Source organism: Columba livia, chromosome 3 (genome assembly GCF_036013475.1).
Source record: "Columba livia isolate bColLiv1 breed racing homer chromosome 3, bColLiv1.pat.W.v2, whole genome shotgun sequence".
NCBI classification, from domain to species: domain Eukaryota; kingdom Metazoa; phylum Chordata; class Aves; order Columbiformes; family Columbidae; genus Columba; species Columba livia.
Genome location: NC_088604.1, coordinates 70568032 through 70593883, shown reverse-complemented (window position 1 = coordinate 70593883; position 25852 = coordinate 70568032). Strand labels below are relative to the sequence as shown.

Below are 25852 nucleotides of genomic sequence, written 5' to 3'. Positions count from 1 at the left end.
AGAAAGAATATCCAATTACAGAACAGAGAAGGTCAATGAAAGGAAAAAATGTAGGTTAATGATGGAGAATCAGCAAAAGCTTATGGGGATTTTTTTTGCAGCTTAAATAAATACAGCCCGTATTTTTAATGGATGAAGAGGATCTGCAGCTCACAGAACAAATATCCCCAGAAGGATGAAGTGTGGAAAGAAATTAGGTGGGCAGAAATGCTATTGTAATTACATTCAAGAAGAGTTTGAAAGCGTCCTGGGAAATAGTCTGTAATGCTTTAACTCCTACTGTAAGATAAACTGGTTCTTCCTGCCCACAGTACTCCAGGGACAAACACAGTTCTTGTAATTTTGGGAAAAATACCTCCTGAAAATGCACAATAGGAGCACATGGTGTATTTGCACTTTGTCTGTTTCTACTTACAACCTTCCAAAACTTTAGAAATAACCTTGTGAGGGATAGACTCTTTCTTAGAGATCCTCTCTAAGACTTGAGAAAGGACTTTGCGCTCCTGAACCAGAATTGTTCTCTCATTAAAACTATTTTCTCGCTATGTGTGTGCAATGCTGAACGTAAACCATGTGCACCCCTGCCACTCATCCCCTGCTGTCAGGGCCTACTGCAAGGCCTGGCCAAATAGCATCTCCTGCCATCTAGAGGCTTTTTGCATAAGCATGAGGGCATTGCCAACGCTCATGTGTGACCTGATCTCCAGATGCGCCTGTGAGTTTGTACAAGTCACATTTGAAAAGCATGTGGAGGAACAACTTGCAGCAAAAACCAAAGTCAGAAATTCTTCACGGGAGCCTGTGAGACTACTCTCCTTCCCTCTCTTTCTCTCACAGCCTCCCAAATAGTCATGCTTTCATCTGGGAGCCAGCTTGTAACATCCATTTTGGGGGGAAAAAAAAAAAAGGCATTTTTTTTTAAGGTGTTTGTTTCGAAAAAGGTGATCCTTTCCTTTTGTTCAGCACTGGTGAGGCAACACCTGGAGTACTCTGTGTTCAGTTCTGAACTGTCTGGTACAAGAGAGACATGGACATACAGGAGAAAGTCCAATGAAGGGCCACAAAGATGCTGAAGAGACTGGAGCAACTCTGATATAAGGAAAGGCTGAGAGACCTAGGACTTTTCAGTCTGGAGAAGACTCAGGGGGATCTTACCCATATGCATAAATCTCTGATGAAGGAAGTAAAGAAGATGGAACCAGGTTCTTCTCAGCGATATCCACTGCCTACCACTCAAAACAAGGACAACATCAAAGCTAGATCAGGTTACTCATGGCCCTCTCCAGGCCAGTTACGAGTATCCTCAGGGCTGGAGTTTCCCCCACCTCTCTGGGCTGCTGTCCCTATGCTTGATCACCTTCATGACAAAAATATTTTCTTAATAGTTCATTGGAATTTCCCCTGTTACAGTTTGTGTCCACTGGCCTTCATCCTTTCACTGTCTGTTTGTCAGAAATGTGTGGCTCCACTTCCTTTACAACCCCATTAGGCTGTTGAAGATGACAACTCAATCAATCCCCACTAGCCAAGCTTTTCCTCCCCAGGGCTGACTAAACCCAGAACTTGTCCTCTCCTTGTACCTCCTGTGCACCAGCACCCTAACCACTGTGGTCACCCTCTCCTTGATCCACTCCAGTTTGCCCAGTACTGGGGGCCAATGGTACTGTACTCCACATGCAGGCTCACCTGTGCTGACCAGAGGGGAAGAAGTACAACATGAAGCCTGCTGGCTGTGTCCTTGCTCACACAGCTTGGTCTGTGGCTGACCACTGCCGCAAGGGCCTGCTGCTGGTGCTTCCTCAGCACCTGTCAGGTGGAGGTTTCCCCAGCTCTTCTGCTGGTCAGGCTGTTTAGAGCTGGGTGACACAACTGGCATTGAGGAGTTATGGCAGCTGTTAGCAGCCCAGGACCTGGCCCCAGGTTGTTGCCTTTGGCACATGACTTCCCAATGTTGGCACCACAATGACCGCACTCAGCTATGATTCTGATGTTATTCTGCTCTGAGTGCTCATCCCCACCAGGGCCATAGTTTCCACTGACTGTAGTGGTGCAACTGGCACAGCAATGTGGCACAAGTCTGGAAGGAGTGCTTTCTGCTTTATGGGACACAGAAGCATGATGAGAAAGGAATCAGCAGTACAAGGCATGGCTTTATTTTAAAATGTTACTAGCTAAGGGCTCTCCAGGAGACTGGCAGCTCTCCAGGGCTGGAATTTTTTAGACATCCATGGATGCCAGCCTCACCTCAGGAAGCAGAGCTGGGCTGCTACAGCATTGACCTCATTCCCTTCTGCACTTACCTCATTCTCTTCTGCCAGAGGAAGGCAGCTCATCATATGAATAATATCTATGTGCCTGGTGAGAAAAAAGGACATGTGTTTGGAGGACAGAAAACTGTATAGTTTCTTGCAAGTAGGAACCACAAGGAGTGTTTCACATTGTTCAGTGGGTTGGGTTACCTCCCGCGAAGGCCTTCAATTATCTTTCCAAGCAACACCCAATGCTTCCTTCATCACCAAAGAGCTCTTCTGTTTGCATCCCGAGTCCACATGCTGGGCTTTGGCTGCCCTTGAGAGCCCTTGGCATTTCTCACATGCTGGCAATTGTTCCTGATGCCTTTGAGACAGAAATCCCAATTCTCAAAAAAATCTGGTACAGTGATCAGAGATTAGCATCTAGAACTGACCACGGCTAGACAATGCTTTGAGCAATTTCTTCGCCTGTCTTTTCCTCCCCACCCCTTCCCCTGTTGTGTTTTTCTCCCTTTCTTTTCCAGCTCCATACAATTACCCACTGGGCAGAGCCCTGGTGTTCCTCTGCCATGGAGAGACTTGGACCAGAGGCTATGCAGGCACAAGCTGTGTGGATTTTCTCCCTGTGAGGATCCTCCCTCTTCTCCATCCCCGTTCCCTTAAGGATCACTCCGACAAGATGACAGGGTTCGTGCAACACCCCTCAGAGCCTCTGAAGGGACATGCTGTTCTCTAAGCTGGTGCCAAGGGCTTGGAGACCAGATGCAGATGTGCTTTTGCCAGCAAGGAGGGCATGGGAGGAGAGCTGATGGAGGGAAAGACCTGACCCTCTTCCATTATCACCATGCAGAGGTGTATGATGATGTTGCCTGTCACACAGTGCAGTCACAAAGATGTACAGCTGTTTCAATGGGTATAGGGTTTAGCTCCAAACAGGCACGCTGCTTCTCTGATGGTGTCACAGCAGGACCACCACTGTCATGGGGACAGTGGGAAGTGGGGAAGGAGAGGGTGGGCAAATGGTCAGGGCACTGCCAGGGCCTTTGAGAGAGGATCTGGATGGGAAGTGGCTTTCCTGACCCATGTGTCTTTAGTTGCCTCTTTAATCCCACCACCTCTTAAATAAACAAAGAGCAGCATGCAAAAATAATATAATCTCTTTGAGAAACCACCTACTACCATGATAATGTGTTACCCTGTGCATGGGGCAAAAGATGCAAATATGTTGATCAGATCACATCATACAGCATAGAGAACTTATCCAGATGCCAAAGTCAAGGGAACAGACTGCACACCACTGCATTTCATGTGTTTCCCTGCTGTGTCTTGCTGCTGACTCTGCTCTTGCTGGTTTAGCCTCAGATAATATTTACACTGGAGGGGAAAAATGCATAGTGCCCACCACTCCTGTCCCCAGCAACCCTCAGTTCCTCTCCAGCTGAGGCTGCAGAAAAAAACATGGTCTCAGCTCCTCACCCATGAAGGCATTCCTGAGTGGGACTGTCCCACCCCAAGGGTTTTTCCAGCAGGGAATGAAGGATGAACAAATCAAAATCTACCTGTGATCTCTGCAAGTGAAAATGCAGAACGCTTTGGCTGTGGGGAGGGAATATCCGGCTTTAAACACTAGGCCAAACCATGACTGGTGAAACTGGGCCCTGATCTTTAGAGTCATTGCCACAAGTGTCAGTTGCTTGTGCTGAAGACCAGGCTCTGGGCCAAGTCATGACTTTGATTCAATAAAAGAAAAAAATACATTTTATTATTGCATACCTCCTCTGGAATCATAAAATGTCACTGAATAATTTAGTTTGGAATGGATCTGTGGAGTGCTCACATTCATTTTGTTGTCCACCAAGACCCCAAGTCCGCTTCTGCAAAGCTGCTTTTGAGACAGTCACCCTAGCCTGTATTACTGCAAGGGGCTATTCCATCCCACATGTGGGACTTCTCACTTTGCTGAACTGCACAAGGATCCTGACAGCTCATTTCTCCAGCCTGTCAAAGTAACTCTGGTTAACAGCTCTGCCCTTCAGCACATCAACCACTCCCCAGCCCTAGTTTAGTACTAGTCACAAGCTTGCTGACAGTGTACTCCATCTGTACACTCCATCAATGCACTATATCCTGTTACCCAGGTTATTAGACTGTAGGAGCGATAAAGGACTCAGCACTCCGATTCAATGTGAATCACGCAAAGCCATTTATTACAGAAACATGTGTCCTTATATACGCAACTATTCTCTAATTACGAATCCACGCTCCAAGCATGGACTTGCCAAATTAGTATCATGGGCAGTCCACACGCTGGAGCCCCACCGATGATAGGTCCGATGACTCACGCCATGCTGAGGCCCTGTTAATGAGGAAACGCCCCTCTTTCTCACAGCAGATTCTGTTCTCAGCTTCTCGAAGTGGCCTTGAGATTCCTTTGGGCCTGACTAATTCGACAACATATCTCCTTCTAACGAAACCCCTCCACATTAGACATTATAGATCCAAGCACTGGCCCTTGGGGATGGTACTTGCAACCAGCTGTCATTTGGACTTTGCTCTATTTTTGATCACAACACTTTGAGTCTCATGTCTCAGCTAATTTTATATCCACCTTAAGTCCAACTATCCAAGCCATATTTCACTAGTTTGTCTATAAGCACACTATGGGAGACCATGCCAAGTGCCTCACAAAAGCCAAAGACAATGATGTCCACTTTTCTCCCCTTCTGCTCAAAGCCAGTCATCTCAACAAAGAATATGATCAGGCTGGTGAGGTCTCATCTGCCCTTCGTAGCTCCACACTAGCTGCCAACCACCTTCGTACAGGAACAACACATTCACCTGCTTCCAGTCCCTTAGAAAAAGTTGATACCTTCTCGTTTCCCAAAGAAGACTTTTTGAAAGCTAACAGTTTGTCACTTTGTCAGATTACTTGACACAGATGACCAGAAAGGATGAAATAGAAATGGAACCAGGTATCATAGGTTTATTAGGGAAAAAAAGTTATACCTCAGGACCATATATTTGGCACTGTCCTGAATCAAAAGTATGTGAGAACAATGAAAATGTTAAAACCCAAATCACCATGAAAAATAAAATGCTCTTTTAATCACTTTAGTTCCTTTTTTTTGTTCCCATACAATTTACAATAAATGCAAGAAGCAACTGAAAAGGTGTTAGACCTACACTACATGAGCAAAGGCTGTTGAGATGTTACCGTGACATGGTAAGTCCATTAAAGGTACTGAGTGAACAGTTAATGCTAGATTACCCAGAAAGACTATTAAAATCCTACGTTATTGCAAGCTTCCAAATGCCTGCTAGAAAAATCATCATTATACATTTCATCCACGTCAGCCTTCATTTTCTGATCTGGATGGAAGTGATTTTGGTAGTATTTTGAATGAACTGTATCCCAGTTTGTCCCCATGACGGATCAAAGTCAAGGGAGTTTCCTGCTACTTGATTCTTGTATTGGTGGCTTCGGCTTCCTTTTAGAGGGCAAGTAAGTTAAAAGCAGTTTCTAATTTGCAAGTTACTCATCCCATGCCCCCACACAGTGAAGTGAGAGATAGCAACAATGAATAAATAACACACCAAATAAGATAAGAATGGATTGAAGATGAGTTGCACTCAGAGTTTCAAATAATAAAGGACAGAAAGTTTAACTCATGCTGATAAAACGCTGAATATGTGTTTTTGCTGGACTACACAGTGCCACTCTAACATGGATAGAGGGGTAGATCCCCATTGAATGTCCAGTCCAAAGGCTGCCAAGGAAGTGGGACACAGGTCTTTGATCAATAATTCAAATGTTAGATCAAAAGTACTCACAAGAATACAGCTCTTTCCTTGGTTAATATATTGTGCATAGCAATATCTCAAAGAATTAACAGCACCTTTTACATTAAAATTCCAAACACATTTATCTAGCGAACAAGAAAAACTCAGCATCTTTAAGCAGTACTTCTGCAGATGTACAGTACTGTATTTATATAGATACAGATATAGATATCTCAAAGTGAATTTACACTGTGACCTGGTGATTAGTCCAGCAGCGGGCAAACTCACAGGGTAAGTCTTCAGGAGAATATATTGCCTTTGGTGGGCAGCCGGTTATGTGTCACAATTGCATAGGGGAGCCCCGGCAGGCAGCAAAGGACAGTTTAGCATTCCGTTAAGCAAGCACAGCATGCTTAGGTCGTTCCTGCAAGATATAAAAAACTTCCAAATTTTCATGGCTAACACAGTTCTAGTTTTCACAGGTTGCGCACATCGCAACCGCCTCTCCGTGCCTTAAAGACCCAGAGGAGCAAGGCAGGACATCAAACTTATATCCTGTCCCTGCTTCCAAGCAGAAATCAAGCAGCACCATAGACTTAGGCTGGTGAAGTGGGGACCATGTTTAGAAACAGGGGTTTCTTGAGCAGCTGGTCTTCACTGTTTTGCCTCATTCATCTTTTTTTCTCTTTTCTGAATCAGTTGCTCACAGTCCTCTGGTAGAAATCATTTGAAAAGCATGGTCTGCCTAAGACAGGGAAGCAGACTGTTACCATTTCCCTGGGATGGGCACGCCACACTCATACCAGCCCACATAGTAGTAGGGTGTTGTGTATCCAATGCGTCCAAATGATACAGGCTCCTGGCGGTACTGGCGGTAATACCCTGTCAGGAGAAAAATGCTTGTTTGCATTTCAAAACAAAGACATAGTAGTTTAACAAAAGTAACAGATGCAGCAAGAGTCAATCCTACAGTCCAAATGAAAATTAGAAGCTGTTTGGTAGGGAGTGTGACAAAAGTTTATTTGCTAGCCCTAGTACCTGCTTTAGATCTTTCTTGAATGATTTAACTCTGGTCCTTTGTATTTCTTGTAGGTAGATTAATAGATGTTACGGTCCAAAATCTCTTGAACTATTGTGTAACACTGTCCTCTGCCAAAGCACTTCTGCATTTCATTCCAAAAGGCGGCTATATTTCCACTGTGTTTATAAAGTTTGCCAGTCAGTTAAAAAATACGAAGGACTCTGGGGTAAAAAATACCATCAAATCATATTATCTCACAGGGCTCAAGAGACTATCAACAAACACCTGCTTTTCACAAAACAAAGAGGTATCATTTCATGCAGTAAATATGGAGTTAAGCCCTTTCTCCTCCTTTTTCTTCATCTGCAGAAAGAATGTGACTGCTTAAAGCATTAGGAGCGATGCAGCATTCTTCTCTGCATAGCTCGTGCACTGGAACATCTGAAACACTCATGTCTTGTGCCAATAATATAATTTTGTGTGCACTCTGTCTCCTAGACCTAGTAACACGCATCTGGATTAATCATTCTTCTTTTGAACTAAGAAATGCAGTACTTCCTAGTGAGAGATAAATATCAGTGATTATTTCAGTATCTTCCTGGTAACGCAAATATGAAAAGAATATAAACAAAAAACTTAATGTGGAAACCACTAAAGTCAACTGAATATTTTAAATCAATTAAATTATTGAAAAGTCTGACTGACTTTCATGACTGAGTTCATTTTGCAAAGCAAGCCATCACCCCCTTGGCTATGTGAGCTGAGCAGTTTACTCAGAGGTACTCCTTCAAGGTGAAAATTTTCACTCAGAGAGAGAAATCTACCAGGGCAGAAAGAAAGTCCTGCAGTCCAACCATAAGTCACCAGACATACTCCTATATGTTTTATATTGAATGAACCGGTCAGATATCATTTGCAAAAGCTGTCTTTGCAAAGACAGAGCTGGTCTTTTCTGGCATGTGGAAGAGTTTGCACATCTATTCAATGAGGCACATTTTATAATTGGGAGAAAGGTTTCATAGACCTATACTCTTTTTTCTGGTTTTGCATTTTGTTCCTGTAAATTATTTGTATTACATGCCCCTCTCTTTCTTTGAGTCTCTCTCTGTCAACACCCACAAGTCCTTCTGGGACTTTCTTAACCTGTTCAGCTAGGCTTGAGAACAAGACCATCTCATCACCTGCTGCACCAGCAGGACTCCTCAGAGAGCTGCCAGCAGCCATAGTCAAAGAGCCCTGCTCTGTGTCCTGCACCCTGCCCCTTAAACCTCCAGATGGGGTGACAGGAACCTGGCCAGCACCCCACTCTCAGGCTGCTGTACCTCGGATGGTGGGCAGGGCTTCAATGTATGTCTGAGGTCCTGTTCTTCCATCCAGGTGTGAATCCACAAACTGGCAGTGGTCCTCGCCCCTTCCCCAGCTGTCTCCGATGCTGTAGAAGGTGTCTGAAGGGTGATAGAGACAGATGATTTGACTCAGCATTATTTTTGTTTAGGATGCTCTTCACCACCAGGAAAATAGATGTGGGAGAAAGCAGACGTACTACAGTCACAAACACAGTATTACCAATGAACAAACAGTGGCTGAAAAGAGGGGAGAATGCTACCTTCATTGTATGTAAGGAGAAATTATGGAAAACAGAAATTGGTTATAGCCCGGTAAGCAATATTCCTCGTTTTTCAAGTCCATGGACATTGCACCACAGATAACAGGTGGAGTGAATTTCAACCCAACCAGTCATTTCAATAAGTCATATGAAAGTAAAAAACACTCAAATTGTCAATACTGTCCATTTGACTGCAGCCTCAAATGAAAACTAAAAACTGTGGAACTCTATTTCTAGCAGATGAGGTGTGTCGTGCCACCCTGATTATTTCTTACTGTGTATTCAAGCACTGCCTTACTGTGTATTCAAGCACTGCTCCTTGCAATAAAAGCAACACATCAGCATAATCCAAAAAGCCATTGAGATAATCTCAGTACCCCAGATCAACAATATGGAAAGTTTTCTCCATTATTTTTCAGCAAACACACCTGTATAAGAGCTCCTGTTAACCCTTAGGAGTACAGCTCACCCAGTCACTGTCACACCAGCCTTTCCTCCAGTGTTCCCCCTGTCAGCCGATCTCCCCTGGGGTTCTCTGGGATGCATTGCTCTGTCCTTTGAGAGAAGGACTCCCAGACAGCCATCACACAAGTCCTTCACAGACAAGCATAGAAAGCGAGCCGGGGGAGGTGACAATTAATCATATATCAGGAAATTAATCTTGGTGCCTACCTTTCAGGTCATCGCTGAGGTAAATCTTGTACCGTAAGGAGTTGCAAAGAACCACTCCTACAAATTTGCGGTACCAAGTTCGTTTCACATACTGCTTGCCGCTGCAGTCTGAATAGGTGGGGTCATATTTAAAAGTGAAGGGGATCCAGATAGGCTCACCACCTTGGAGGAAAAAAAATCAACATTAAGGATAGACTTTAGCATTTCAGTCTGAGTTTGGTTGAAGTTAATATCTGATAGTATGTTTTACAAGAAAAGCTGCAGCGGATTAATGCATGACTTTTCTATATCCAAAAATACTACTTCAAGAACAAATATTATTAAAAAAAAAAAAAAGCAAGGGACTTGATTAAATTCCTTCTAGGCAGTAGACAATAATAACTGTTAAAATTATATTTTAAAAAGTATTTCATGTACTGAACCACACTTTTAACTAAACAAAACCTCATCTAGGTGTTTCTGCTCTGGCAGGAGGATTGGACTAGGTGATCTTTCGAGGTCCCTTCCGATCCCTAACATTCTGTGAAATAGTCTCACTGTTTTTAATAAGGCATCTTTTCTACCTAGTGATACTCAGTTTATTTTCTAAATAGACCCTGATCTTAGGTCTGACAGTGACAATGCCTAAATACAGTCACTCACATTTTAACACTAAGTATAAACCTTAATGCTTTTGCTGAAAAACATGTTAAAAATTCTTCTGTAAGTGCCTGTGATGCAAATTAGAGCCTATTCTTGCTGTTTCGTTAAAAAGATCAAGTCAGAAATGTACTTTCCTGTTTTGTTTTCCCACATTACATTAAAACAGATGAGGTTCCAATAACAGACAAGTGAGACCTTTCCTGGGGAACTCTGTCCAGAGCTTTGCTACAGAGGAACCTGCTTAACTGTACTGCAAAAGACTAAATATTCCTACTGGCTTGCCTAAATGTTTGCTTTATACTAACGAAGACGATATGATTTCATTTGAAATTGCTGTTGTAGTAATGTATATATAATTACAGAAAATGTTTCCAAGCTGGTAATTGGTATTTTTGTCTCTAGGTACAGCACAAAGCCCTGGTTTTACTGTGGTGTTCTGAGGTGGTTTACAAATGAGGTTGAAAGACTTTTTTTGTTACTCATTCTTCCTCCGTCTCACCAGGTATATGGGCCAAATGCTGTAAACACTTGCATGTCAGAAGTAATCACTGATCAGCAACCCTCAGAACTCCACTGGCTTGGACACAAACATAACTGGACTGACTTTATGCAATTAGTCACATGGTGAGAGGATTGCAGGATTTTGGCCAAAACTTTCTCTTTAGAATAAAGCAATAAACTATCTATTTCTTGAACACAGTCTTATTGATGTGAATAGCCTGCTTTTGTCCATCACTTTTGCTGACTTCCAGAAATCTTGAAGGATAAACTTAATGTGTCCTGTAAGAGCTGTACTGGATGTTCAGAAACTTAATTTCTACAGCTCTGCCACCTCTTTTTGGTCTATCTTATCTTTATCACTGCAGCTACACAAAAATATTTTGTCTTTGTCCAGTCGATGCAGAAAGTACAAGCGAAAAAGCCATCACCTTCCAAAACCTCCTTTTCATCAACAGACCCACAAAATAACTGACAGCAGAAAGCCTACAGGTGACAGGGGACATGGGAAGGCCACTGCTCTCAGAGGCCTCCCACACTGACTGCCAGAGACACAGAGCACTCGTGCTCTCCAACACCTGTGCATCATCAAAGACATCTGAGAGGACATGGGAAAAACAGACCAACAAGTGTAATGAAACATAGAAGGCAGGGAGACACTGGGCATTGTTTTCATGAACGATGTTGTCAAAAAAACCCAATATCAACCATTTGAACTGCTTAGGGAAGCTGACAGAGAGTAAGAAGTATGAGGTCCTTTTTCCTGCATCTCTTCCAAGAGCACATGCTGCCTGGGGTTGACCCACCAATGTGCGTGTCAGCAAGGCTGGTCTGAGCACCAAGAAATCAGCTCTTCTGATGACGGACTTATTGCAAATTTGGAAATGCAAAGCAAGCTCAGCAGCTTCGTGGCATCTCATTCAGGTCAGTAACAAGTCCTTGAATTTTTTAGTAGTTTTAAGGGAATGGTTATCAGTATAGATGAGCATAACAACTAGAGATAGGAAAACCTGATCCTGCTGCTTAAGCTATGCTCAGGCAACTGAAGGACACAGATAGCAGCAATATAGTTTAGTGCTTATTACTAAGCAATTGTAGCTGTTGTATCATGCAAAGGTCAGGGCAAAATCAAGTGCTTATTCTAACATATCTTTACAAGATTTCTTTTCAAAGACCAGCATAAGGGGTCCTAAGACAGAAAATGTTTTCTGCATTAGCACAATGAATTACTACCTGTTCCTGCTTAAAACTGTAACTCAAACTATGTGTTAATGGGCTTCTGTCACCTATATTGTAACTGTTTTGTGCAGGGTTTATGTACTTCATGAAAGAAACAGCAGAAAAAGACTTACCAGGTGGTCTGACAATGAGGAGGGGATTGTCTAGAAGAATGAAACAAATAAGAAAATTAAAATTTTGTTCCAAACCTTGTTTTACAACTTGAAACATACTGTGTAATTCAAGAGAATGTCAGTTGCAGAGTAACTGCCTTTAGCTACATTATAAATATCGGATTTATATTGGTCCTCAGAGCAGGACAGTTTCACTGTAGACTTCTGAATATGTAGTGTAATACATAACCCACAGGCCTGACTTCCAAATAGAAACGTAACCTAACTCTTGTATGCAAACCTTGGTCTCTTAGTACAGTTGTTTAGTGGTATTCATAAAAATGTGAAATTCATAATTTTAACTTTTTTGTCATACTGACAGAATTTTTGCAGGAACCCCCTGGGCAGTACAGGGATCACAGTCCACTACCTCAGGAGCTTCTGTTTGCTTGAAATACTTTCTTTTTTAAATAAAGAAGGATGGAATAGGTGTGGAGTAAAGATAGCAAAACAACTCATCTAATGCATTAGCTTGTCTGTATTTAGTTTATTGCAGTTACTGTCATCTCTTAACTAGCTCTTATTGTGGACTAAATACCTGAAAAAAAAGCACAGTGCTTGTCTACCCATGGGAAAGAAAAAATTCCAGGGAGGTCTTACAGCTTGATGAAAGAGAACAATGGTTTTTCAATCTCTTCAGTGGGTTACCAGGGGTAAGATCAAACATTTTCAATAAGCAACTTGATCCTATGACAGCGTTCTTTATTGAATATTCTCATCAGCTCAAATATTTCAATAGCACTAGAAGAGCACTCTGAATGAACAATTTCTGTCTCTCCTGACCTACTGCATCACTGTAACTATAGTGTCTGGCTTTAGATTTAGCAACTGCTTTTGTATGTATGCCAGCTGGAAAGCCACCTTTGACCACATGACAAACGGAAGATCAGTCCTAAAATAAAACTTTAAATTGGGTGGATTTAACCTGTTAAATGAAGCTCACAAGGTATCTGATTTTGTATAGGAAAACCACGCATTCAGGCTCACATACTGGCAGACAGCTAATCAGCAGAACCCTGTAAGACACAGTATGCCTTATTTGTCCAACTTTAAACATTATGCTTGGATTTATACTTGAGCTTCTTACTCCTTTAAAAAAACCTGAATAAATTATGCAGGACAATTTACTTATCTTGCATCTTTGTCTCCCTTCTGTGAAGACTTATTTCCATGGTTCTTGATGGAGCTTCTAAAGCAAGCACTACAGGCTGAGGTCAAACGAGCAAAGGCAGAGGCTGTGTAAATGCCATGTTGTCAAAAGGGCAAAATTTCCAAGAGACCTTTCGCTCCAGTAAAGGCTGAATAATTTGCCTTTCATTATTCAGAAGAGCCATTGACCTCTGGCTCAATGGAAGAAGAAGAAAAAAACCAGCTCATTTTACACACTATTTTTAGAAGGGGGTGTTGCTGTTGAACACACTATTAGCCCTGTGAAAGACCAGCATGCCGTGTCAAAAAAAGAACACAAAACTTTGCCCGTCTGATAGAACAATTGTTTCCTATATTTCTTCCAGAGACAACCACTTCCAGCTGTTCAGCTGTTCACAATTAGGAAGCTAATTTGCTAGATGTTTGGTCAGTCTATCAAAGACATTAAACTTCCCATTGCTTCTGTATTGTTGAATGTTAGCAGTCTTTTGCATTTTAAATTCAACTTCCTGTTCCCCTGAAGCTCACTTTAATGTTACTTATATCTTCATAATTGCATAAGTGCATATTATTTTCCTAGCTTTACTGAAAACAAATAATTAACCTAAAAAAAACTCCCAAAAGCCGGAAGTTCAGGATAATCACCAATATTACTGTAACGGTTTCAGTCATTGCCCTGTCACACCTGTTATCAGGAATACAGTTTTGAGATGAAAATAAAAAGCATGGCATACCAGATTCTGTGACAAATGTGACTGAAGAGCTAACAGGCCCATAACCAAAGGGATTCTTTGCTTGGACTTTAAAATAATACCTGTAAGAAAATAGAGGGAAAATAAGATTACAACGTTGATTCCATTGCAATGGCTACATTATAAATAACACTAAAACAGAGTGAGAATCAAATCAGCAGAATTCCACTAAGTTCAGGTGTCCTTTGCATTAAATTGAGTTGAATACTCAGTCAAGATACGAGCTGGCTGTTAGATACAAATTTCTCCTTTTTGCAATTGCTCATATGCATTTTTTTGATCATTTATTTTTATCACCCCCCCCTCCAAAAAACATGCACAATTACATCCACTTTATATGAAACAACCAACAGCAATGCACTAAAAGAAAAAGTTGCAGGGAAATTAAATTCTGATCTCAGGAACAGTTTTAAACCAGATCATCTTCTCCAAAAGCAGTGGTGTGAACTGCAAACTAAAACTAAATCAGATTTATAAGAGATCAGAAGCTAAGCTTTTGACCTTTCTGTAAAAACTCTAGCAGAATTAAGATCACAATACTTGAGTAATATGAGAAAGTTTCACGTTGCCTTAGTGATTCCCCAAAGTATTTAAATCACATGCTTAACTTAAAGCACATGACTTGACACTAGAATTCTGTTCTTTGCATAATAGCAGCAAAATTATTCTTGCTCTTAGAAAAGAATGTGTGTAAGCACATTTTTATTTCATTTCCAAATACAATGATTTTTACTTGATGCCTATCCTGATATTTTTCCCCAGAACGATGTTTTCTTCTTTCCCTTTTTTCTTTGTATCCAGGCCAGCAGAAACCCATTAGAATGGAAGACTACCATAAAAAGTTTCAGCACAGTATTTTTAAAGTGCTTCAGTTTATGTTTTCCTTTCAAGGCTGCTTGCTCAATTTCATTTTTGTAAAGAAATTAATAAAAAACTGACCATGCCTCTGTAATACCCACATAGCATTTGGATCTGGATTTAGCCTCTCATGCAAAAGCAGACATCTCCAAAAGTTCTATACATGACCCACAGGTCATGACCCACAGGGCGAGCGCTTACTTGCAGGGACAGGTGGCACCGACCACAGGATTACCTCTCACTGCAATGTCCCAAGTGGCAAGCTTGATGCTTCTCATGAAAAAGCGGGGTTTTGTGAGGTTTTAGCATGGCTGGAGGGAGAGGAGAGGCGAAGCAAAAAGCCTCCTGTGTGCTCCTTTACTTCTGGCCACCCGAGCAGAGCACAGCAGCCTGAGCACTACTTTAATTCCCTGAGCTGCCAATGCTCTCACAGGACACCTGCATCCACCCACACCTCCTTCACCCACTCATGCCTTCTTCATTCAGATTCGGACAGGGCTGGGGGTGCAAGGCTGACATCAGGGACAGAACATATGGCAGCGATTCTTCATGCTGGCTCCCAAAATGCCCCCAACACAGAACCAAGTGCACTGGCTTCACCCAGCACTTGGTATAACTACTTAAGGAGAGCAGAAGAGAAACGTTTTCCAGCCTACATCTTTTCCACAAGGCTTCAAAGCACAGTGAAAACTTCTGCACAGATGCCTGACTTCCCGCTGCTTCCAAACAGGTATAATTAGATACCAATTTTGCAACACGGTGGCACCTTCTGAGCAACCCTATGCTAGCTTCAAAACATTTCCATGAGAACCGTAAGTGCCATGATCCACATCTGAAATATGAGGGAGCAGCCGAAGAACCTCATGCTCCAAATGCAGCTATTTAAAAGAGGAAAGGCATGGAGTTTTGCATCTTCTGTAATGCAGGAACTGATTACCTACGTAATCAGAGCAACTGTGCATTCAAGTGTCCTGTTACATACATAAAAGCCTTTCTGGGACACATGATTGTTCAAGATGCCTGCCTGACTGTCTGGAAAAAAACAGCAATGAAGTTATGTGTACATTTCCCTTCGCTAAATTGGAAAATTAGTTCCTAAGCCTTTATATACACAAGAAGTCTTTACTAGTGCCAGAAAGAGAGCCAGGTCTCATGACTTGCTGACCCGTGGTTTAAACATAGACGATGCTATGACTGCTGTATTAAGAACGTCAATAAAATAACGCAGTCAGGATATATTTCTTTCTCAGACATGACAAATAAAAAAGAAATTGCCAAAGCCCTTCTAGGTCCAGGCATCTGACGTTTTCATTAGTCAGAATCCTTCAGCTGATGAATTTGCCAGGAGATCTCGAATCAGTATAACTCGACTGTTCTTCAGCACATAAATACATGAACAAAATTTGTAATATGTAAGTTGATTGTGCTTTGATTATACGTTACTTAAGCAAAATTGCAACAGACACAGAAAAATCACAACTGCAAGAGATGCAATACCGTTTGCTGTTCATTTTCAATACCAACAAGAAAAAAGCTTTTCTTCCTAATAATAAACCTCCTTAGAGATTTTATATAGTGCTTCTGATGACATGTCAAAAAAGGGGCATAACAAACTGTAATGGGGCAATGAATATGTAATAGTTTTATTCATTTAGAATATATGGCTAATCGTATCACCATACCTGTCACTTTGAGGAAAACCATTTTATGACTTAATTCAAGCTGTCTCCCTTCTGTTTGAATTAAATAGCTGGCACTCACAGCCACAAAGTGAGATAATCATTCAGCATGCTAATTAGGGAAACAGCTGTTTTTTAAAAAATTCGTTACTCTCAAAATCCTTTTCCCAGCCTCTCTGAAGGCGTGTCTGCATGGACCCCATCCCTGCACCCCGACCAGCAGCAGGCTGAGCTGGCGGCACCATCTGTGTGTGCTGCAGGTGGCAGGGTGGGAGCCATAGCACCATGACCGTGTGCCAGACATGGGGACAGTGGCACAGCTGCTGCTGGAGCTCCATTTATGCTGGGTGGGCATGAGGGTGGATACATGAAGGGTACATGCAGATGTCTGGGAGGGAGAGCCACCCACTGCCCAGGAAGGGGACGGGATGAGCCAACATGACAGCTCTGCACAGACCCCTGCCCGGCAGGATAGGTGGATGAGGGCAGGCGGAGAGAGTTGGGTTGTTCATCCTGGAGAAGAGAAGGCTCTGGGGAAACCTTATAGCAGCCTTCCAGTGCCTAAATGGGACCTAAAAGAAATTTGGAGAGGGACTTCTTACAAGGGCATGTAGTGATACAACAAAGGGTAATGGCTTTAAACTGAAAAAGGGTAGATTTAGATTAGGTATAAGGAAGAAATTCTTCACCATGAGGGTGGTGAGACTATGGAACAGGCTGTCCAGAGAAGCTGTGAATGTCCCGTGACTGGCAGTGTTCCAGACCAGGCTGGATGAGGCTTTGAGCAACCCGGTCTGTGGAAAGTGTCCCTGCCTATGGCAGGGAGGGTGGAACTAGACGATCTCTAAGGTTCCTTCCAACCAAAACCATTCTATGATTCTAGAAGGAAGAGGCTGGGAATGGGTGGGGGAGGACAAGCAGGTTTCCTCCCACTGGCACATGGAAAGGGCAGCAGGGGCTGAAACCTTCCTCCTGCAAATGCACCACCCCTCCAAAAAAAAAACAAAACACAATACGTAAATTAGCTGCCTGCAGGTTTACAGGCTAGTACAAAGTGTCTCCCTTCAACAAAAATGGCATAGCACTACATCCATCATGAATATTTACAGCAAACATTATAATATGACACTAGAGAAGAGCTGGAAGAGGAGCTTCCTGCACAGTTGGTGTGAGGTAGGCATGGGCCACACAGGTCTACTGCTTGCAGAGGACAAGGGTTGCATTGACATCTTACCTCTTTTGTGATGTCTGGTGATAGACAGCAGCCAGCTGTGGCTGATGCTGCTTGTTGGGGGTACTTTGGCTTTGCTTTAATGGAGACACAAAAGGGAAACAAAAACCAAGCCAGAAGATCCAGGCTCTGTTTGTAATTGTGAGCCCTGAGTAATGTTTGAGAGCCTCCTATGAAATGCTCTGTACACACTGGAATTGCTAGCAGGCACACTGTGATCAAAATGTTTCTGGAGAGAACAAAAACTAAGTGGACAGGGAAGAAGATCTGAAGAGCCATGAAGATACAGTGGTAAAGGACGGTGTTTTAAATCATGAGACTATCTAGCCACTCCTATCAGGCACTACCACAAATTTCCTGCAGAAAGGCAGGAAAAAGCCTAACCATGCTGAAGAAAGAGATTGAAATGTTTATGACAGGGATTGTAATGTTTGTGGCTGCAGAAGACTGGATTTAGTGGTTCAGCAGATGCTCTTCAGCCTTTCTCATCAGTCTTCTGTGACAGCTGAGAATTAAGGTTAGGGAAGGAACATTGTCAAGACTGACAGCTTTAAGATTTAATAAAGTTTAAAGTAATTTTATCATGTCACAAGGAAGCAGCTCCTGTGGCCACTGAAGCTGACCAGAATTTTGTTAATGGAAAAATTTCCACTTCCAAGATAGAGGTTAGACCAGGCCTTGGAAGAAAACTTACGATGCAGGTTAAACACAGACTTCCATTTTGTTTGTAAAACCTAAACACCAGGCAGATGTTTTTCAGGAGATGCTGATAGTATCACATCTTCTCTAGGGCTGACTTCTGCCAAGATGCCAGCCCTTCTCTGATACACTGTGCATGCCACGAGATTGTACCTCCAATAAGCCCTCATGGGACACCCAGCAGCCAATAGCATCTGCATACAGGAAATCTGACTTAATCAATGCAAACACAAAACTTTTGGACTAACTTGAGATTTCATGCCACGGTTTCTTGGTTAGGCATGGGTTCTTTTCCCAGTGGTTAGGGAGTTATTTTTAAGACAACAAATATGCAATCAATTCAGCCTGTGGATTTGGAGATTGCAAATGAGATTGGACAACACACACAATTTCTCTGCTGTAAAGAACCCTTCTTCTCCACCACAGACCCCACATGAAGACTTCATTGCCTCTACTAAGTGAGGCATTCTAGTCCCAGCCCACAATCCCAGTACATCTCCCATGTTATGAAATACAGGAGCAACATGTGCCACCAGTGTCTACGAGACTGTAGTTATCAGCACGTGAAGAGCAATCATGTAGCCCAAGGCAGCACCAAAAGTATTTCACACTCAGAATTTGACAGAAAAGTATGAGAGATGCTGAACATTTGTCAATTTTAATGTTGCATCTACAATTTTAATGTAGTCCCTTTGTGGCTGTTTATTTCCCATCCAAGTGCCATGAATTATTACAATATCACACAGAGCACACATTCTTGTTTTGCCATTTCAGTGAAATTTTTTTCAAGATAAAGACCTGACAGACTGATTTCTGACCGTCTTCCACAGCCTCATTATATACCACCAAGCCCTCTCTTCCAGCACAACTCATGTGATCAGGCAGTAAAAACAGACCAAAGAGCAGCACCTCTCCTCACCAGCTCTTAGGTACCAAATCTCAGCCATGCCAGTATGTAGGAATGTACGCACCACATAACATCAAGAGTATGCTTTAGCAGACTCTTACCCCCAAAATTTGATTTAGTTATACATAAGACTAGAACATGTTTTTTTCTAAATAAGATTTTCTCTGTTACTGATATGTGTTTATATATACACAAACATATATGCATGTACACAGTCATCTGCTCCAGGGTTAATATGGTAAACATGTCATGTAAGTAGCTGTGCAGTTTATAAAACAATTTACTGTCAAACAGAATCAATAAAATCTAGATCAGACAAACATTTATACTCAGACAAAGTAAAACAATTAACTATTGTCAAAAACAAACACAGCTGAAAAGAATGGATCAAATCTTTACCGTGTGTTGGGCTTCAGGTTCTCAATGGGCAAATGAGTAGTTCCTGCAGTCCTGGTTGACCACTTATTCTTTAAAAAGTCATCATAGGATGCACTGTAAACCAGATAGCCTGTAAAGAGGAAAGACAAATAATCGTGAGGATTACAAATAAATTTTAAATTATATCCCAAGTCTTAGGTGTCGTGGTAGATTTTTATGGGCTAAAAACAGTGGAAGTATCTTTAAATATGGAAATTATTTGATGTCTAACTGTCCTGGGAAAACCCTAGGCTAAAATTATTTCCTGTTATTAGCCAATAATGATGGAGCATTACATCAGAGTTACCCAGTTGCAAATACTGATTTAAAACACAGTGAAGGCAGAAAGATGATGGAATCAACCCATTAATTGTTTTAAGTGGTACACTGTGCAGAAACTAATATTATTAGAAATGCCATGTTTAAAAAAAAATGTTGTGCAAATTGCACTCAGCAAGATACTGGATCCGTAGTCTTGAAGAATGAAACACTGTGGGACAGACATCACATGGCCTGTTCAAGTGCCACCTTCTGCTTTCCCAACCATTACCGCAACCATTAGTCAGCTCTGTGAGCTCCCACCCCTCTGCCATCACTGTCAGTCACATATCTGTGCGAGGCTCCTCAAAAACTGTACATCAGCACCAAAGAAGTGGCATTTTCCAGTGCTTACTTCAGATCTTTGAGTCCATTGATAAAAAGGGGTTGATTAATTTCTAAAATATTTTGGTTATTTATTTGCTCTAGTGTTTTTTAGCAACAATTGAGATTCATTCTTGAGGTCAGTTGGGCTTCTCTGTGGCTCTCAAAAGGTCTGAAGACATTAAAGGAGATATAATTTAATACATTTGTTCAACATATCCCCCATCCCTGAAGCTCATTTGTCAGACAGATATTTGAGCAAAATTTCAGTAAAACAAGGTAATCATATCCTGGCCCACAAACTCTACTGGAGATAAACAACTCTGATATGGTTTTTTCATTAAAAAAAAAAAAAAAAAAAGTGGACTAGAAGACCACCAAGCCAGAAGCCCCTCTACAAGCAGACTGCTCCTGCAGCCATGCTCACAGTGGGGCAGGACCCAGAGCTACTCCAGCCACACAGTCACCTTAGTTCAGAGTGGTCTAAAGCCAAGTATGAAAGATGCTCCAAGGCAGGCTTGGAAGGTGACTGTGGCGGAACTGAGGGCACTACCTGAGGGCAGAAGTGCTCAGCTGAGCACAGGTAGCATCCAGGTGAGAAGTAGTACCTTCAGAACCTCTAGCACAAAAGCAGTGCCAAAATTTTTGAAATATCTGGACCAGCATGGGCGCATTGCTCTGGCATTGAGGGATGACAAAGGGACCTTTCTTGCTCCTCAGAAAGTAGCTCACTTCCATTAGAGAGTTGCAAAGGAGTGACAACTTCATGAGCTGTTGGCTCAGTTTAAAGTAAAAACGGTCATTTAAGAAAACCTTCCCCTTCCCCATTTCCTCCTCAGGAGAGCAAAGCTCAGGAGAGTACCTGTTACCATGTCTCCTCGAGCAGGTTTGGCCCAGTCCACGATGACAAAGGAGTGACAGCCTTCGACTGCCACAACAGTGATGTTGTGAGGGGCTCTCAGGGGATGCAGCTCTTTCTCTCTGAGGTCATTAGGGATGATTTCATCGAGACTCTCCACTTGGAAGTGCTCCAGGGCCTCTGTCAAGGAGCAGGGGGCTGCTGGATCTTTATTGAGATAGGTGACATAGGGAGCTGGAAGAGACAGGGTGATGTTCAGTTAGCAGTTTGTAGGTACCACAGAGCAGCACACAGGCTGGCAATTTCCTGAAAAGAAGAGAAGGAAGTTTTGTGATTAATCTGAAAATTCCTCCCCTTGCAGCCCAGAGATGGTTCACTGCTGACAAAAAAGCATGGCTTGTACTCCATTTGATTAATGAGCAGGGAGAAGGGGATGCCAATATTTGGGTCTACCTGACACTGGCAACTGTACTAAATTACACAAAGACAGAAGGATCATCTTTGCTATGAGAGGCAGAAGAGTGCAATGTGACTACAAGACCCTCTGCACGCTACCTCCAGCTGCTCTGCAGGTGGGGTGGAAATGTCACCTAAACCCTCTGCCTTTCCATATGTGGGACCAGATCCCTGTCAGGGCCTTAGACCATCTAAGACTTCACCACGTCTCAGTGGTTGTTTCTTACACAACTGAAGCTAAGGTGAAACAACAGAGAGAACAAGAAAAGTAACTCTAAGGTGAAGTCTGACCAGGTTAAATGAAGGGATTATTACTGTGGTTCTCTGGGTACTAAAGGACCAGGAGTCATGAGTCCCTACCTTCCAGGAATGTGCTCCCAACCTGTAACTTCTGTTTTGAAAAGCTTTAAACTGACTGGAATTGCACTTCAGTTTAGGAAAAGATTAAACTACCTTTCTATTGCCTTAAAAGTCACTGTAGCATCCAAAGTAAGTACTATAAGACTTGCTTTGGAAATGTTTATTCAGTTGTAATAATACAATTCATTGAAATAGTAATATTATTTCCCTAGTGCCTTGAAATGTTCACAAAACAACATTTCTTGGTTTATCTTATTGGATTTCATGTCCTAAAGGGACTTTTTCCACATCTTGCAATGAAGTTAATTTTAGCCTCTCCAGCTAAATGAATCAAGAAGCACTGTCAGTGCAAGAGCCGAATAGAAACATCATGAAATTGTTTGGACAGGGAAAATGAAGATGCGCTGGAAAAAGTCTTGGCATATATGAAACCAAATCTTTTTCTCCAGCAGCAAAGCTCTACTCTAAGCCATGTGAAGCCTGTGGATTTTGGAAGGGAAGTCAAGACACGAGTCAAAGCTGACTCTCCACCCTTCAAACTTCTATGTGAAATGCCAGGTGAGTCAGCAGCTGACCTGACCTCAGTTCAAATGCCAGAGGTTTGCAAAGGGCTGCAGGGAGGTTGCCAGTCTGGGGTAGAAGCTGGAATGCAGTGCCCTACCACCTCCAAATCCCTCCAGTCTGGCTCCCAGCTCCTTCTCTGACAAAGAAGCACAGGAGCTCTGAAGTCAGATCTGCAACACCTACCTACACACTTGAATGGCTCGGCTACACAGAAGCCAGCCTCCTGGCTCATGTCAATGTACTGGGGATTCCTTCACCAAATTCCTTCTACACAGCAAAAATACAAATAGCAAAGTGAAATTTATGTCTATTGGTTTTACTTTTTGGAAATTTCATATCCAAAACACCATTCACTCCTTGACTTTGAAGCACACCTTTCACATAGATGCTTGTGCAAGGTGGGTGTAATCACTGGGGTTGTATTCATTCATGGAAAAGAATTAGGTCCCCCAGAGGAAGACTCACACCTACATGGAGATTTGCACTGATTAAACTACTGGTGTCAACCTAAAATGATGCAGTTGAACTGAACTGAGCACCAGAGTAGACACTCTTGCTCTCTTACTGACTTCAGCTAAACTGAACACAACACAAAATCCAAAGCAGAGCACTTAGACTGAAAGAGTACAATGAGGTTTGCACTGCTTCAACAAAATTGGTGTGGGGCCACACACAAGCATGTAAGTATTGAAATTATGAACAAACTACTGCTGTTTGGTTTTCCCAGGTGGCAGTCCTTACAGGCAACCCCACACACTAGTCTGTGGGATGTATCTGTGCAATGGTCTCAGCTTAAGGGCTGACCTTGCTAGAACAAGAATTCTTTGCAGCACAAGTAATGAGCTACATAAACCAAAGGACATCCTTACCAGTGAACCGTTTCTTCCCAGCAATATCGTATTCTGACACAGGGCCAGTGCCAACAACGCTCGTCTCTGGATAGACAACTTCAAATTCTGTCCTTGTAGAAGCAGTGGTGGTGGTGATGGTGGTCGTGGTTGGTGGCAAAGTGCTCTCAAAAAACTCGTAGTCTTCAGAGGAAACAAAAGACAAAAATGTTAGCTTGCTTTCTGTTATTTTGGCTTAACTATGAGAAGGGAAACATTTCTGTCAGCAGCCACAGTCCCAAAGGAGTGCCACGCACCCTGTTGCACACTCCTTCAGGGCCTCTAAGTCAGGGTCAGTCACACTTCAGCTTTGCAACAGTCCTTGCCTTAGGATACTAGTGTTGTTGCCGATTTAGATCTTGCTCACACAAGTAAAAAGGTTGACAATAAACAAATGTATTCATACAGCAATATCTTGGACACATTCTGTTTGTCACCTCCCCTTATAATCCTCAAAGAAAGACAGCACAGTAAATGAATCCCTGGCCACAGCCCTCAGGTGCCAAAGGAAGTAGATGATAAATTGGAAAAATGGCCTTTTAGGAAAACTCTGTGTTATTATGCTAAAATTCTAGAGCTGGTTCATACTGTTCTTAAACCTTCCTGCAACTTAGATGCATGGAGTCTTCTACTTGCCATTTGTGGTCCCATTAGGCCATGAGGGAAGGCAAACTTGCACATGTGAATCTCCTGATATTCAGTCCTCCCTGATATTCGGTCTCGTTAAATTCAGTGCTCTCTGAAAAGCTACTGCTCTATCAGACACACAAAACGATGTGAAAGAAGCCCGTGGGATCCCTACCATGTCCTTCTACAGTCTGTGGGACTCTGCTCATGGCTTTCAGTGTTTTCTGATTAAACTGCTAAAACATTTGTTTTCTGCAGGTGACCTGCCCCTAAGGGGAGGCCTGTCAAAAGACCTGTGCATTCCCTCCTCCTCACATTCTTAGTTGACCTCTGTATGAAGCGGTCAGAATAAAAAGTCAAAAAGTCTATGATACCTTCCTCTCAGTTGCTGCGCTCTTTTTAAATGCCTTTTCTGTTGTTGGTGGTGGTTTGCCTTAAGATCCCAGCACTACATCCACAAAGAAAAAAGTTTATTATTCCAGAACCATAAATTCTACAAAAATGCTAACATGAGAACACTCTGAGTTTAACAGAGGCCTGTATTTATCTGCTCTAATATGTGGTGGTAAGAGCAGAAATCTGAAGATTAGAAGCAGCAGAACATCAGAAGACGGTGATGGTAGAAAGTGAATGCTAGTTCCAGGAACCGATAATCTGCATTCCCTGTGCAAACAATGCTGGGACTTGAGGCTTCCTCTTCAGCTAAGTTCTTTGTGTCCTGAACCATAATATCAGGATGGCATGAACGTAACTGTAAAAATCTTTCCCTCTTCTCCTTTTCTGTGATTTCAAGTATCTTTAATTGAAATTCCACATAAATTCAGCAGATTATTTTATATGTAAGTGATCTCATTCAGTATGAGCATGTTTGAGTCTAAATGCAGACTACACATCAAGAAAAAGATTAAATAATATATTCACAGTGCTGTGGAGTACTAAAAGCTCACTAACGTATTTCAAGTTTCCAGGGCTCAGACAATATTTTTATTTTCTGTTTTAGAAGAGTTCATTGGCTTCAACTGGGCTGAAGTTAGAAGTTGTAACAGGGAAAGTAAGTCTAAGATTGAAGCAATGACTGTATGACTCAGCTCTAAGCATAATTTATTTCCACAATAGGTTCATGTTAGACAGCAGGACTGATAGAAAGGGACCTTCCTGTCCAGAAACAATTTGCACCCTTGAACTTCACACGTAATGTGGGACTCTGGAAAGATTTTCCAGCTCACCATTGCTTGCTTAAGCTCCCATTCACCAGCTTGCTCCCTCAAACCCAATTCTAAAGTAAAAAGAGGGAAAAAAACCCAACCCCAAACATGCCACTTGCAAAATACTTTTACAGTTAAACAGTACCATCATCATATATCACATAGGCCTCTGTAGTCGCTGTCACATCTGAATCCAGTCCTGAGAATGTATCTACTGAAAGAAAGAAAAAAATGCTGTAAGAATTCAATGGTCTCATCACCACTCTTTAGTAAAATACTTCTGGGATAAAATTTAAAATAAAAATCTTCAGTTAGTTGATTTGTAAAGAAAAAACCCAACTGCTTCAGATAACATAGTCACAGTCCATTCTGCATGTTTAGAATAACAGCTGAGTAGCTAAGTGCAGTAGTAAGGAGCTTTGCTGAAGGAAAATGGGTTCAGGGTTGCTACTCAAAACTGAGAGTAATGCACCTTCCAGGAGCTCTGCCCTGGCCCTGGGAGCTCTGGAGCAAAGGCAGCTCTCAACAAACAGGTAATGCTCAGGTCAGGTTTTAACAACATTTTATAGTCTCAGGAGCTGCAAATGTGAGAAATTTATATGCTAAAAAACAAACAAGCAATTCAAATAAACTGAAAAATTCTACTCAAATATTTTTGTAGAGGAATAAAAATCAAACAACCCACAGGGCATGACATT

The 25852-nt window shown here is 42.2% G+C and overlaps 1 protein-coding gene across 2 annotated transcripts in view; it reads right to left on the bottom strand.

The window, feature by feature from the left end:
• Positions 1-5204: 5204 nt before the first annotated feature.
• The window catches only part of FNDC1 (fibronectin type III domain containing 1), a 68061-nt gene continuing 47413 nt past the window's right edge, over positions 5205-25852 (bottom strand). Inside the window, exons 12-20 of one of the 2 annotated variants that reach the window (XM_065057538.1) lie at positions 25300-25368; positions 23305-23466; positions 21059-21289; positions 19537-19645; positions 13746-13825; positions 11824-11853; positions 9332-9493; positions 8376-8498; positions 5205-6914 (exon numbers count right to left, since the gene is read on the bottom strand). In XM_065057538.1, coding sequence (XP_064913610.1) covers positions 6799-6914; positions 8376-8498; positions 9332-9493; positions 11824-11853; positions 13746-13825; positions 19537-19645; positions 21059-21289; positions 23305-23466; positions 25300-25368 — 1082 coding nt within the window. In that variant the 3' untranslated portion in view covers positions 5205-6798. The remainder of the gene's footprint in view (positions 6915-8375; positions 8499-9331; positions 9494-11823; positions 11854-13745; positions 13826-19536; positions 19646-21058; positions 21290-23304; positions 23467-25299; positions 25369-25852) is intronic. The other variant, XM_065057537.1, reaches the window with a different exon arrangement.